The sequence below is a fragment of the Labeo rohita genome, chromosome 7 (genome assembly GCF_022985175.1).
Source record: "Labeo rohita strain BAU-BD-2019 chromosome 7, IGBB_LRoh.1.0, whole genome shotgun sequence".
Lineage (NCBI taxonomy): Eukaryota > Metazoa > Chordata > Actinopteri > Cypriniformes > Cyprinidae > Labeo > Labeo rohita.
The window spans coordinates 4,077,388-4,089,432 of record NC_066875.1 but is presented as its reverse complement, the minus strand read 5'-3'; the positions used below and the strand labels follow the sequence as shown (position 1 = coordinate 4,089,432).

Below are 12,045 nucleotides of genomic sequence, written 5' to 3'. Positions count from 1 at the left end.
CTGATTAGGTGGATGGTGCGAAGATATGACTTCTCTTTGAAAAGGGAAGTGAGAGGCATAAATGGAGGAAGTACTGTGTTAAGTCTGACTGTCTAGCTTGCTTTGAATGCGGTTTCAAATCAAGCAAATTGTTAAATTACTGCAATTTGCATGATTTTTTAGTCTCCTCATTACCTTCATGTAAAGTATCCAAGGAAATTAAGTTCATTTGTCTTTGATCTTTGCAAAAGGAGAAGAGGAACAGAAGCAATATGCGGGGAACACTGGTAATTCTCCATCTGTGACCGTATTTATCATTTGGGTGGGTCCCTGACCCTCCACTGCGCTCAGGTGAGCACTGGTTGCAGGAGACGTAAAATAATAAATGGCTTAATTTCAGGGCTGAATCTGGGTCATTCTCTGCCATCTCTCACAGGCTTTTGCCTTTGCGCCAAGGCCAGCTGTGTTCATGGCCATTATCAATCTAAGCATTGATCTCTTCTGCACTATTTAACTGTTGTGTGTGAGGCGGCTTGAAAAATGTCACAAATGACAAATGTGGCTCATAATGAGCATCTTGAATGTGAAGTCATAAAGCCACACACACACACACACACAACCAAAACAAAGTACCCACGGCTTGGCATTTATTGGTTTCTGCAATGCCATTAAAAAACACTTTTAAACAAAAAATAAATAAATTTGTGCGGATTTGTCACATGGCATTTGTGTAAAAAAATACAATAAAATAAATAAATAAATACATAATAATAATAATAATAGTAAATTTAAAAAAAATTATATACACACACACACAAACATAAATGATTAATTAGGGCTGTCAGTTTAACACATTAACGTGATTAAAACATTTTAACGCCGTTAAGGCGCTGACCTACCCCCTAACCTGTACGTCGTCTTGCATGTCATATAGTTGACTGTTGATAAATATGATGCAGGGAACAACTCTATAAATGCAGTTATGACCTAAAATTCAAGATATTTGTGCAAAAATTGCCCAGTATGTGTTTTTGTCTCATATCATATAAAAAGCAATAATCACATAAGCGCTGATTTTGTCCCGATCTGTCACGAGTTTAAATGTGACTTATATAACAGTTCAGTAAATAAGAAGTTGATATTTTGTTTTATCCTAAACACATTATGTGGTTTTGCTCAATTTTGCAGAGAACATATTACCTTTAAACCATAGTAGAATTGTTGTGTGCCTCCGAGCAACACAGCAGTGTTTTGTTTCTGAATGACTCTTTATTTTATAAATTTTTTGGAACGAATTGTGTGAATCAATGATTCAAAGGCCCATTCATAAAGAGAGTCGTCTGAACGAATCATAAAGGGACTTATCGCCACTTGCTCGCAGATTTAGTTTATTTACGGTGTCTTTTCATAAAAAAAATAAGAATAAAATAAGAATAAAAATGAAGGATAGTTCACCCAAAAAGTTTAAATTGTCATTTACTCACCCTCATGTCATTTCAAAACTTTCTTTTGTGAAACTTTTTTTTTTTTTTTTAAGACTGCTGTAACAAAGCTGTTTTGGTTACAAATTACTTTCACTGTATGAACAAAAAGTACTGTTACGTTTATGTTCCACAGTTTATGTTAGGCCGCTGCAGCCTAAATGTTTGTGTAATTAATTTTATGTTAGATCAAATAAAATATTTCTTTCTAAAGCTACAATCTGTAATCAGATTAATTAGATTAATTAATCGAGACATCATATAATTAAATCAAAAGTTTTAAATCGAACGTCCTATTAATAATATGTATTTATTTTAATTTTACATAAATGATATATACAGAGAGGTTTTATTTTCCAATATTTAGACAAAACACTAATTTTGAACCAAAAATCTACCTAGCTGCCTCTGTACCCTGTCCTTGGATAAAGAGAGTAAAATGCCTGAGTTTGTACAGTTTATACAGTTCTTAAAAGTGAAATCCAAGCACTTTTCAAAATCTCTGTGCTTTTCAAGGCCAAGGAAGCTGTTATGATAAACTTATAAGGGAAGGGAAAATATCAAGCATTTTCAAGGACACTACTCAAAATTCAAGCACTTGAAAACACAATGGATGAAATCAAGCATTCTCTGCATGAACCCTATGCAGCGAAATTACCTCCTGTCCGGTGAGGAATAGCAGCACATCTCCCTCATCTTCCTCACACATGTGGATCTGGATGACCGTGCGAATGGCCGCTTCCAGGTAGTCCCTCTCGGGCTCGGGCGTGTAGAAGATCTCCACGGGATGCGTCCGACCGGGAATGGTGAGCAAGGGGCAGTTGTCGAAATAAACCTGAAACTTTCCGGCGTCCAGAGTGGCGCTCATTACGATGACCTGGGGAGAAATAAATAGACTGAAGTGACTTCTGAACGGACACCATTTCACACAGCATTTGGTAAAAGCCGCTGCGCTTTGCCCGTGTCGACAGCGAGCACGTCTGGTTCTCTCTGGGGACATTATGATTCTAATGGAAGAAAAAAAGAAGAGAGCCATTTTGAGGTCCACCCAGCGCTTTTCCACATCATGACACGTTATAATTGCTCTTAAAGCATATTAAACTTTAAAGCTGCGTGGGGATGCGGGGCTGAGGGATCACTTGGAGTCACCTAGACCTTATTTAACAGTCTCTGAACACATGTATAACCTTTGATTTGTTCCTGACAACAAGTAGTCATTACCCATCTGCTTTATGAGAATCGCTCCAGCACATTTCAGCCATAAAACTCGCTGTGCTTCTGCTCTCCTTGGGCTGATGGCTTTCAAATGGGCTGACCCAGCAGCAGCCGCTTTACCTCCACTAAAGCGACTGGCTGTGCATTTCTGAGTGCAATGGCCACGTTTGTCTTCAAACAAACGGCCACGCAGCTGTCAGGTGCGTGAGCGGCTTTGTCGGCAACGGTCCGATGAAGAATACAGAGAGACAGACACTCGCAGAATTATTTGCATTTGTTAAGAGAACAATTTCTCCTGGCTCAGCTTGATTCAGCTTCAAAACTGAACTTCTTACAAATTAGATTCTCTCTCTTTTCTCTGTTACACAAACAAGTATTCATTCAAACAGCAAAGGAACAATTGAGGACATGTATAAAAAAAAAAAAAGTGTATTAATCAAAATAGTCAAAATAGTCACCTTTCAAATTGGTCAGTACCTTATTGACCCTATAATCAGAACACTAACAAATCAAAATTATTTGATAGTTAATTCAAGATATTCAAGATAAATGTGTATTATTTTGCTTTAAAATTCACCTTCTCAGCTTTCTGCAGGCTTTATGAGGGTAAATTTAAGACTAAATCTGAAATCAAGATACATTTACTTGAGAAGCAAAACTACAGAAGTCTTTAAGATTAGCACAAACAAAAATCTGCCCTAATTCAAAGGGAAACAAGTTTTCAAATCCAACTGACAGACATCTGCGACCATGGACCACAAAACCAGTCTTTAGTAGCACGAGTATATTTGTAGCAATAGCCAAAAAATACATTGTATGGGACAAAATTAGCGATTTTTCTTTTTTGCCAAAAACCATTAGGATAATAATTAAAGATCATGTTTCATGAAGATATTTTGTACATTTCCTACCATAAATATATCTAAATGTTTGATTAGTAATATGCATTGCTAAGAATTTCATCAGGACAACTTTAAAGACAATTTGCTCAATATTTTGATTTTTTTTTGCACCCTCAGATTTCAGCTTTTCAAATAGTTGCATCTTGGCCAAATATTGTCCTGTCCTAAGAAACCATACATCAACGGAAACCTTATTTATGTATCAGTTTTCAGATGATGTATACATCTCAATTTTAAAAAATTGACCCTTATGACTGGTTTTGGGATCCGGGGTCACATTTGTTTGTTTTAAGCATAAACTCACTTAACTTTGTTCAATTTCTCAGAAAACAAGACTTTAGTTATATTATTTTTGAATCTCAAGTAAATCTATCTTGAAGGCAGTTTAGATATTTGTCCTGGATAAGACAAAACACCAAGTAAGATTCATGTTTTTGCAATGCATGCAACATTTAATGCCATGAATTTCAGCTCAAATCTAAGATCTAAGACAATTCAATAGCTCTTAAAAAGGTGAATGTTTATAAGTCACACTTTTGTTCCCTAAAATGCAAGCAATGTTAACGCAACTAGGGATGTCATTAGCGATTAATTTGGTACTCGAGTAAACTGCCGATTATTCTGATGATTAAGAAATCGGATATATATTTTTTTTTGTAGTAATAAAATTAGGCCTAAGTGAATAGACCTTAAGATGGCTTAAAAATACATATATATAATTGCAATGAGGCAATAATAATTAGTAATCATAGTTTATTGAACAAAACTGTTAAAATACATGTTTTATAAACAAATGGAGCTAATGTACATTGTGCATTATAACAAATGCCTGCAGAGGGCGCCAACAGCCTGACTATTGTTTTTACACTTTACTGCGCTTTATTGACTCAAAAATGTCCACTTAATCTTTAATATTTGGCCATTTCTTTAAGATAGAAACGCTACCACCACTATAATTTCTTGAATATGTGGACATCAAAACATGTAAACTCAGAGTGAGGCTTTAAACTTATTTTTAAAAAAAACGATGAACAGCTAGCATATTGAAAAAGATACTGATGTATTCTCCTGTGTTTGTGTAGGTTTATAAATGATTTGCATTACAAATCTGATGAAACAGCGCACGTTTCTCAGATGAACGTTATAATAAACCCAAACTCACATGGAGTTTGAGATGCTCCACACAAGTAAATGATAACAGTTTGTGTAGCAACATTTACTGTGAACGGAGCCTCTGTGAGATGCACGTACATAATAATTAAAACGCATATTATATTAAACCTGCTTTGCATATATGTATTTAATTGAATCGTAGCGTTTGTGAATTCTTAATATCATTATGCTTTATGATCTTTAAATGGGTTTAATATGTGCAATGCGCCACTTCCAGTATTTTGACAAATACTATTTTTTATTAATCAAATACTCAAATAGAAATGAGGAATCTTTGCAGCCCTAAATGCAACATGATTTTAAAATTAGTTCAATTTAACAGAATTTAAAAATCTGGATTTGGCTTTATTTTTTACTCCTTTTCACTACTTTGCCCAAGAAAGCAGGGACTAATGCAAGTTTATGACATGGGTTTAGGTTATGTTTAGAGGTAAATTCAAGATTATTTTCTAGTTATAATATGTTCAATAAGTACATTTTATATTCAAAAGAGGATTGAAATATAAAGTAGCGAATTACCTCACTAAAGTCATGATAAAACTGAAGTAAAACAAGATTGTTAAAAGTGAAAAACAATTTAGGACAGTAACTTGATTTTATCCATCAGTTGTTGATTGGATGGAGGCAGATCTGAACGCAATCTTTCACGGTAAATTTGGGCTGTGATTTTTTTTTAATTAAAATGATAGTAAACAAAATTAAAATGAAATGCATGGATGAAATGTTCACAAATAAGATCATTAAATAGGGTGAATTTCCATTTCATGCTGACCTAAATATTCTTCACTTTACATCCTGCACTTTATATGAAATTTTAAACAAAACAATAACCACAAGGTGGTGCAAGCATATGATCAGCATGACATACCTTAAGGTCGGACCTCTGCCGAACCACTTCTTTGAGGACGCCCATCAGAATATCTGTGGCTAATGTGCGCTCGTGAGCCTCATCGAGAATAATGACACCATATCGCTCCAGCAGCGGGTCGTTCATAGCCTCACGGAGTAACATACCGTCTGTCATATATCTGTAAACACAAGACACGTCCATTCATTTACCACAAAAACAGACCAAATGTGATTTGTCCAAAAACTGAATAAACCACATACACATCTTTGTTTTCTGCAAGAATGATAACTTACTTCAGTATGGTCTTTGCAGAGCTACAGTCCTCAAATCTAATGGAGTATCCGACCTCCTGCCCCAGCATGACGTCCATTTCATCTGCCACTCTCTGAGCCACACTCATGGCTGCCACCCTACGGGGCTGTGTACAAGCCACACCGCGCTTAGGGCCAGGGAGCGCCCTCACCATATCCACACACCACTGAGGGATCTGAAAAACAAGAGCAGACCAATCCATTAATACGCTTTACTGCGTTTCTCTGGTTTTGCCTTAAACAAATGAGTGAGTACATTTGTTAACATGGTGCCAGTCACAAATTCGTCAGAATCCCTCTCGGGAAGGTTGTGAAAAAGGGCACACCAGCTTTGGATGCTTAAGCCTGTTAGCAAGCAGCAGCATCATTTAAGATATGAAAAAGGAGAACAATAAAAAGGACACCAAAAAAAAAAAAGTTGTAAAACCCGTTTTTTCATGCATTCAATATGCCTATGCAACAATAATGTTGGTAACACTTTACAATAAGGTGTCACTTAACATTAGTAAAAACATGAGCAAACAATAAAAATACATGTATTGCACTTTAATAATCTTTGTTAATGTTAGCTAATAAAAAAAATACAGTTGTTCACCGTTCACTATCATTAATATATATATTATTAATATTATTACTATCATTACTATTCTAATTACATTTAGTTTAAAAAATATTGTTTTAAATAAATCAATAAAGAAATTCATATCTTATTTTTAAAATATTATTATTATTTTTATTAATATTAATAGCAAAAACAACAATAAAACATCAATTTTTATAACATTTTAGAGAACTGCAATAAAATTACAAACCTAATATGTATGGCCATTTTAATTCATAAATATTTAATTTAATTTATTAAATAATTTCAACTATAGATAACTAATGAACCTTACTGTAAAGTGTTACCATAATAATAATAATAATGGGAACAGCAATAATAAAGACAACAACAATATATTGTGCTCCATAAAACAAAAAATGAATAAATAAATAACATTTGTAAATAATAGGTTTCTTTTTTATTTTATAGTACTATAGCAATATACTTCTTTGGTTTTTAGAATTTACAAAATACTTACCATTATTATTATTATTATTATTATTATTATTATTATTATGATTGTCATTTAATTTTCAAAAATATTGTTTTAAATAAAAATTAAATTGAAAAAGAAATAATATCTTACTATAAAATATTTAATAATAATAACAATAATAGCAAAAACAACAATATTTATAATTTTTAGAGAACAATAAAATCACAAAACTAATATTTATGGCCATTTTAATTTATATGCATTTAACTGAATTCATAATTTATTAATTTATTTAAACTATAAAGCTTTGTTTTGGCAGAAAACTGCAGGGAGACTTTAAATCTCCTTTTATTGAGAACCGATTCATAAATGATTCTCATTGCAAATTTGGGAAGATGGTTGGTGCACGTGACTTAAAAACCATGTTATATGTGACAGTGCTCACAGTCACGATGCTTAAGTGGAGCAATATAATTAAATCTCAGACTCTGCAATTTGAAAACTGCACCAAGTCATACTCCACTCTCATGCTTTAAAGCATTTACTGTTTTGTTATGATAAAGAACAATCTGAAACACCCTAATTAATAACTTTAAAATCTATTATCGAAAGATCTCTGAATGCAACAAGCTTTTGGCTACGGAGGCCAAAACAAGATCTTTGTGAAAAGCTGTAAAGCATAAGGAAACCCTTGTTCTGTCTAACCTGTGTGGTCTTTCCAGAGCCTGTTTCTCCAACGAGCACAAAGCTCTGGTGCCGGTTGAGGATGTCATTAAAACGTTCTTTGTACTCCCAGACGGGCAACTGCAGCCTTTTCTTGAGGATCTCGTAGTAGCGTGGCGTGTGAGGCAGGTTGGTGAAGGGGTTGATCTGCTGATTCATGGCCGTCTGCTTCAGTGGGATCATCCCACCGCCGGACACGCTGGAGCTGAGGGACGCACTGGACGCCTTGCTGTCTCTTTCCCGGTCTCGATCACGGTCTCTGTCTCTGTCTCGGTCACGATCGCGGTCCTTCGACCGGTCGTCTCGATCTCTGTCACGGTCCTTACTGATGGGGAGACACAAATAATAACACAAGGTTTCAGTTTCCTGGCAAAGTTAGTGCTCAAACTGATAATATTCAAGAGAATCTGATATTCAAACTATGCGTTTAACCAAGCGATTGCGTGACTCTATTAGCAAGCTCTTATGTAACATCATATTAATGAGATTTCAGAGTGTTTCACAGCTGCTGGGTTTCAGTTTATTTGAGGAAACCCACCTGACTGTCGGCCTACTGGTGGTAAACAACAGTTATTTGTGCATCTATTTATCCCAGTTAATAGCAACTTAGTGATAGGCTAGCAACTGATAACTGACAAACATTTATAAATACAGCAGACTGATGACTTTAACAGTAGCACGAACTATGAGAGCTCAAAGTAAGTCAGTTTTAAGGATTTAATAATACTGTTCAAAATCTATTCCCTTGTGAAAAAAATGAATGGGATTTTTACTTCGAGTACACAATTGGTGCATTCTAAGTTTTAATATTAACGATAACTGTATTTTTATAAATGCTTCTAGTTTGGGTTGAATGGTTTGTAGCGATGTCTGAATGTCAAAAGAATAGGTTTTGTGTGCGTGTATGCGTCAGATCTTTTAAGTGAATCAATTGTGTCAGTCCTTAAGAGTCTAAATGATCCGTTCACTAACCCAACTAAATCAGTTTGGTTGACTACTCACTGAACCGAGTGCACTCTATTAAGTTCTAATAAGGATGACTGCTTTTGCAGCAAATGATTATGAATCATGTTTTGGCCAAAAAATAAATAATTAAAAACCTTTGGATGTTTTAAAGTTTTGCCAAAACCAACTCTGTTTGGCATTAGTTGTTATTGTCATACAATCAAATGGCAACCATATTCATAAGGAGTTTTATCCGTAACATTTACACTATTTCCAGATTTACAGCCATCAATAAAAAAAAAGTTATTTCAGTTCAGTCATCAGTTCAACGAGTTGACGACAAACCGATTCACTCAGGTTTGAATCGTTTAGAACACCATCAAAACCCGATTCAACCGAAACGTTTAAAAGAGCCGACAAAACGGAATGACTCATTCAGAATTTGAACATCACTACTAACCACTAAACACACAATTATTAAAATAAACTATATATTGAAAAAATAATACATCATCACTGAAAACCAAAGATTAAGTAGGTCATGCTTTAACCGTATACAGCCAAAAATCAGCCTCATTAACATAATATTTCAGGATTCACACACGCACATCCCAAACACTTAACGGTTTAAAGTCATTGTTTAAAGTGTCAATTTCCCTGTGAAGAAAATGAATGATTTTTTATGTTTTAATATTAAAGAAGTCTGCATTCAATTTTTTTCTAAATGCTTGGTGTGTAGCAATGTCTGAATTTCAAAATAATAGGTTTTGTGTGTGCATGTGTCAGACCTCTTAAATGAATCATTCGAGTCAATTGAGTCTACATTATCCATTCACGAACCGTCAACTGATTGAACTGAGTGCAATCTGTTAAGTTTGAATGACTGCAAATGTCTGTATTTGCAGCAAAATAACAAAACATCTTGGCAAATATAAGTAAATCCATAAATTAATTAATTAATAATAAAACCAGCTGTTTTGAATTACCTTCCACTCTCAAACAACCTAGCATTTTATTTGTAACATTTATGATATTTTTCAGATTCACAGCCTTTAATAAAAACCTGTTATCTCTGTTCACTCCTCAGTTCAACGAGTTGACGACGGAACCGATTCACTCAGGTTCGAAGCGTTTAGAACACTATCAAAAACCGATTCAACCGAAACGTTTAAAAGAGCCGACAAAACGCAATGACTCATTTAGAATTTGAACATCACTACTAAACATTAAACCCAAAAAACACACAATTATTAAAAATAAACTGCATATTGAAAAATAATACAACGTCACTAAAAACCAAAGATTAACAGGTCATGCTTTAACCGTATACAGCCGAAAATCAGCCTCATTAACACAATATCTCAGGATTCACACACTCACATCCCAAACACTTAACGGTTTAAAGTCATTGTTCAAAATCAATTTCCCTGTGAAGAAAATGAATGGAATTTTTTATGTTTTAATATTAAAGAAGTCTGCATTCAATTTTTTCTAAATGCTTGGTGTGTAGCAATGTCTGATTTTTTTTTAAAATAATAGGTTTTGTGTGTGCGTGTGTCAGACCTCTTAAATGAATCATGAGTCAATTCTTAAAAGAGTCTAAATTATCCATTCACGAACCGTCAACTATTCATCAACTGATTGAACTGAGTGCAATCTGTTAAATTTTAATCACGTGCTAGCGGCATCAGTCACAAAGACTCACAAAGGCAAAACATCTTGGCAAAAATAAGTAAATCCACAAATTAATTAATTATAATAAAACCAGCTGTTTTGAATCACCTTCCACTCTCAAACAACCCAGCATTTTATTCGTAACATTTATGATATTTTTCAGATTCACAGCCTTTAATAAAAACCTGCTATCTCTGTTCACTCCTCAGTTCAACGAGTTGACGACCGAACCGATTCACTCAGGTTCGCTAACGAATCGTTTAGATTAGAACACTGAAGAACCGAAACGGTTAAAAGATCCGACAAAACAGACTCATTTAGAATTCGGACTATGCACCAATAAACCCAAAAAACAAGAGCAATTATTTAAAATAAAATAAAAATATACTAAAAGTAATACAATGTCACAGAAAACTACAGATAAACAAAGTAGGCCGCGCTTTATTAGTCTCATTAACATACTATCTTAACATTTACACGCTCACATTCCTAACACTGATCACTTTAAGTGTTTTCTAGCGGATAGTTTCAGAGCCTACGTTAGTTGTGCCACATTCCGACACCGGCAAAGTCACGATCACACAACACATTTACACTCAACATCATCCGCTGCTCATTTAACGTTAGCGGCCTGCTTTAACACTCGTATATGCTGCACAAACGCTTCTTCACACACCGCGAACTGGAAGTATAAAGTAAATAGTCCAAAAAGCAAGTGGAATGTAAATAGTGCCTGTTGTATGTCAAACCCGCGATCAGACACGTGCTAGCGGCATCAGTCACAAAGACTCACAAAGGGCTTGTGTGTATAACAACGTGTTTTCCTGCGAGCTACGATAACCTTTTCGAAAAGCAACTGTGCATTTTATATACAATGTTTGTTAGCAACGATATCTCTGTCCGTGTAATATTAAAACCACACCAGCACAACAGTGTGGACATGCTAGGACAAGCTAGCCGCTCTTTCCCTCCACAGCGGACCGCTAAAAACACTCCTCAGACTCAACATACCCATCAGACGACCTCTTCTTGCTCGATGAATAATCATCGCCTAAATCCAACCGATACCGCTTTGACATCTCGTAATAGAAATATTAATAATAAGGCAAAAGAGAAGAGTTTGGTCGGTTACTCCAACGCAGCCGCTGCACTCTCTCTCATGCACGGCTAAACGACAAGATGGCGACCGGAAGCACTTACCTCATCATTATTATTTCAAGTGCACTGAAGATGAACACTGCAACAGACACCTCTATTTATGCATATTATTTACTGCAGTTCTTAGTGTATTTTGGCTTAAGATGCAAGAGAAGTGTATTAAATAATGTACACTGTGGATGCTCTGCACACAGTACCCGGAGGTTATTATATGTAGCGCCAAATAAAGCCGACCGCCCCCTCGCAGAGCTGCAGTTCCTGCATTCACCGCACGGGGCGGTAGAGAGTTTGTCTCATTGGATTTTCTTCACCAGCCATAACTGTTGAGTTGTTAATTTTAAGTAATTAACTATAGTTAAAGGGACAGCGAGTTGTTTTATTTTCTTAAAAAGTACATTTGAAATATGTTAACCGTAAATGTGGTATTGAATAACATACTAGGCAAGAGATAAAATTATAATTAATATACTTAAATTTGCCTTAATATGTTAGTGAGCACATTAAAATCTTTAAAGCATGACGAAAGATTATTAAAAATCATTTTAATTGTACTTAAAGTAAAACTTTTCTTTTAATTTTCTTTTATTTAATTTT

The 12,045-nt window shown here is 34.9% G+C and overlaps 1 protein-coding gene across 2 annotated transcripts in view; it reads right to left on the bottom strand.

Moving 5' to 3' along the window:
* Nucleotides 1-11,646, bottom strand: part of dhx15 (DEAH (Asp-Glu-Ala-His) box helicase 15) — a 41,903-nt gene extending 30,257 nt beyond the window's left edge. Inside the window, exons 1-5 of one of the 2 annotated variants that reach the window (XM_051115506.1) lie at nt 11,494-11,646; nt 7,657-7,999; nt 5,894-6,087; nt 5,619-5,778; nt 2,119-2,337 (exon numbers count right to left, since the gene is read on the bottom strand). In XM_051115506.1, coding sequence (XP_050971463.1) covers nt 2,119-2,337; nt 5,619-5,778; nt 5,894-6,087; nt 7,657-7,999; nt 11,494-11,501 — 924 coding nt within the window. In that variant the 5' untranslated portion in view covers nt 11,502-11,646. Of the gene's footprint in view, nt 1-2,118; nt 2,338-5,618; nt 5,779-5,893; nt 6,088-7,656; nt 8,000-11,304; nt 11,467-11,493 lie in introns of those variants that run through there. The other variant, XM_051115505.1, reaches the window with a different exon arrangement.
* Nucleotides 11,647-12,045: the final 399 nt, after the last annotated feature.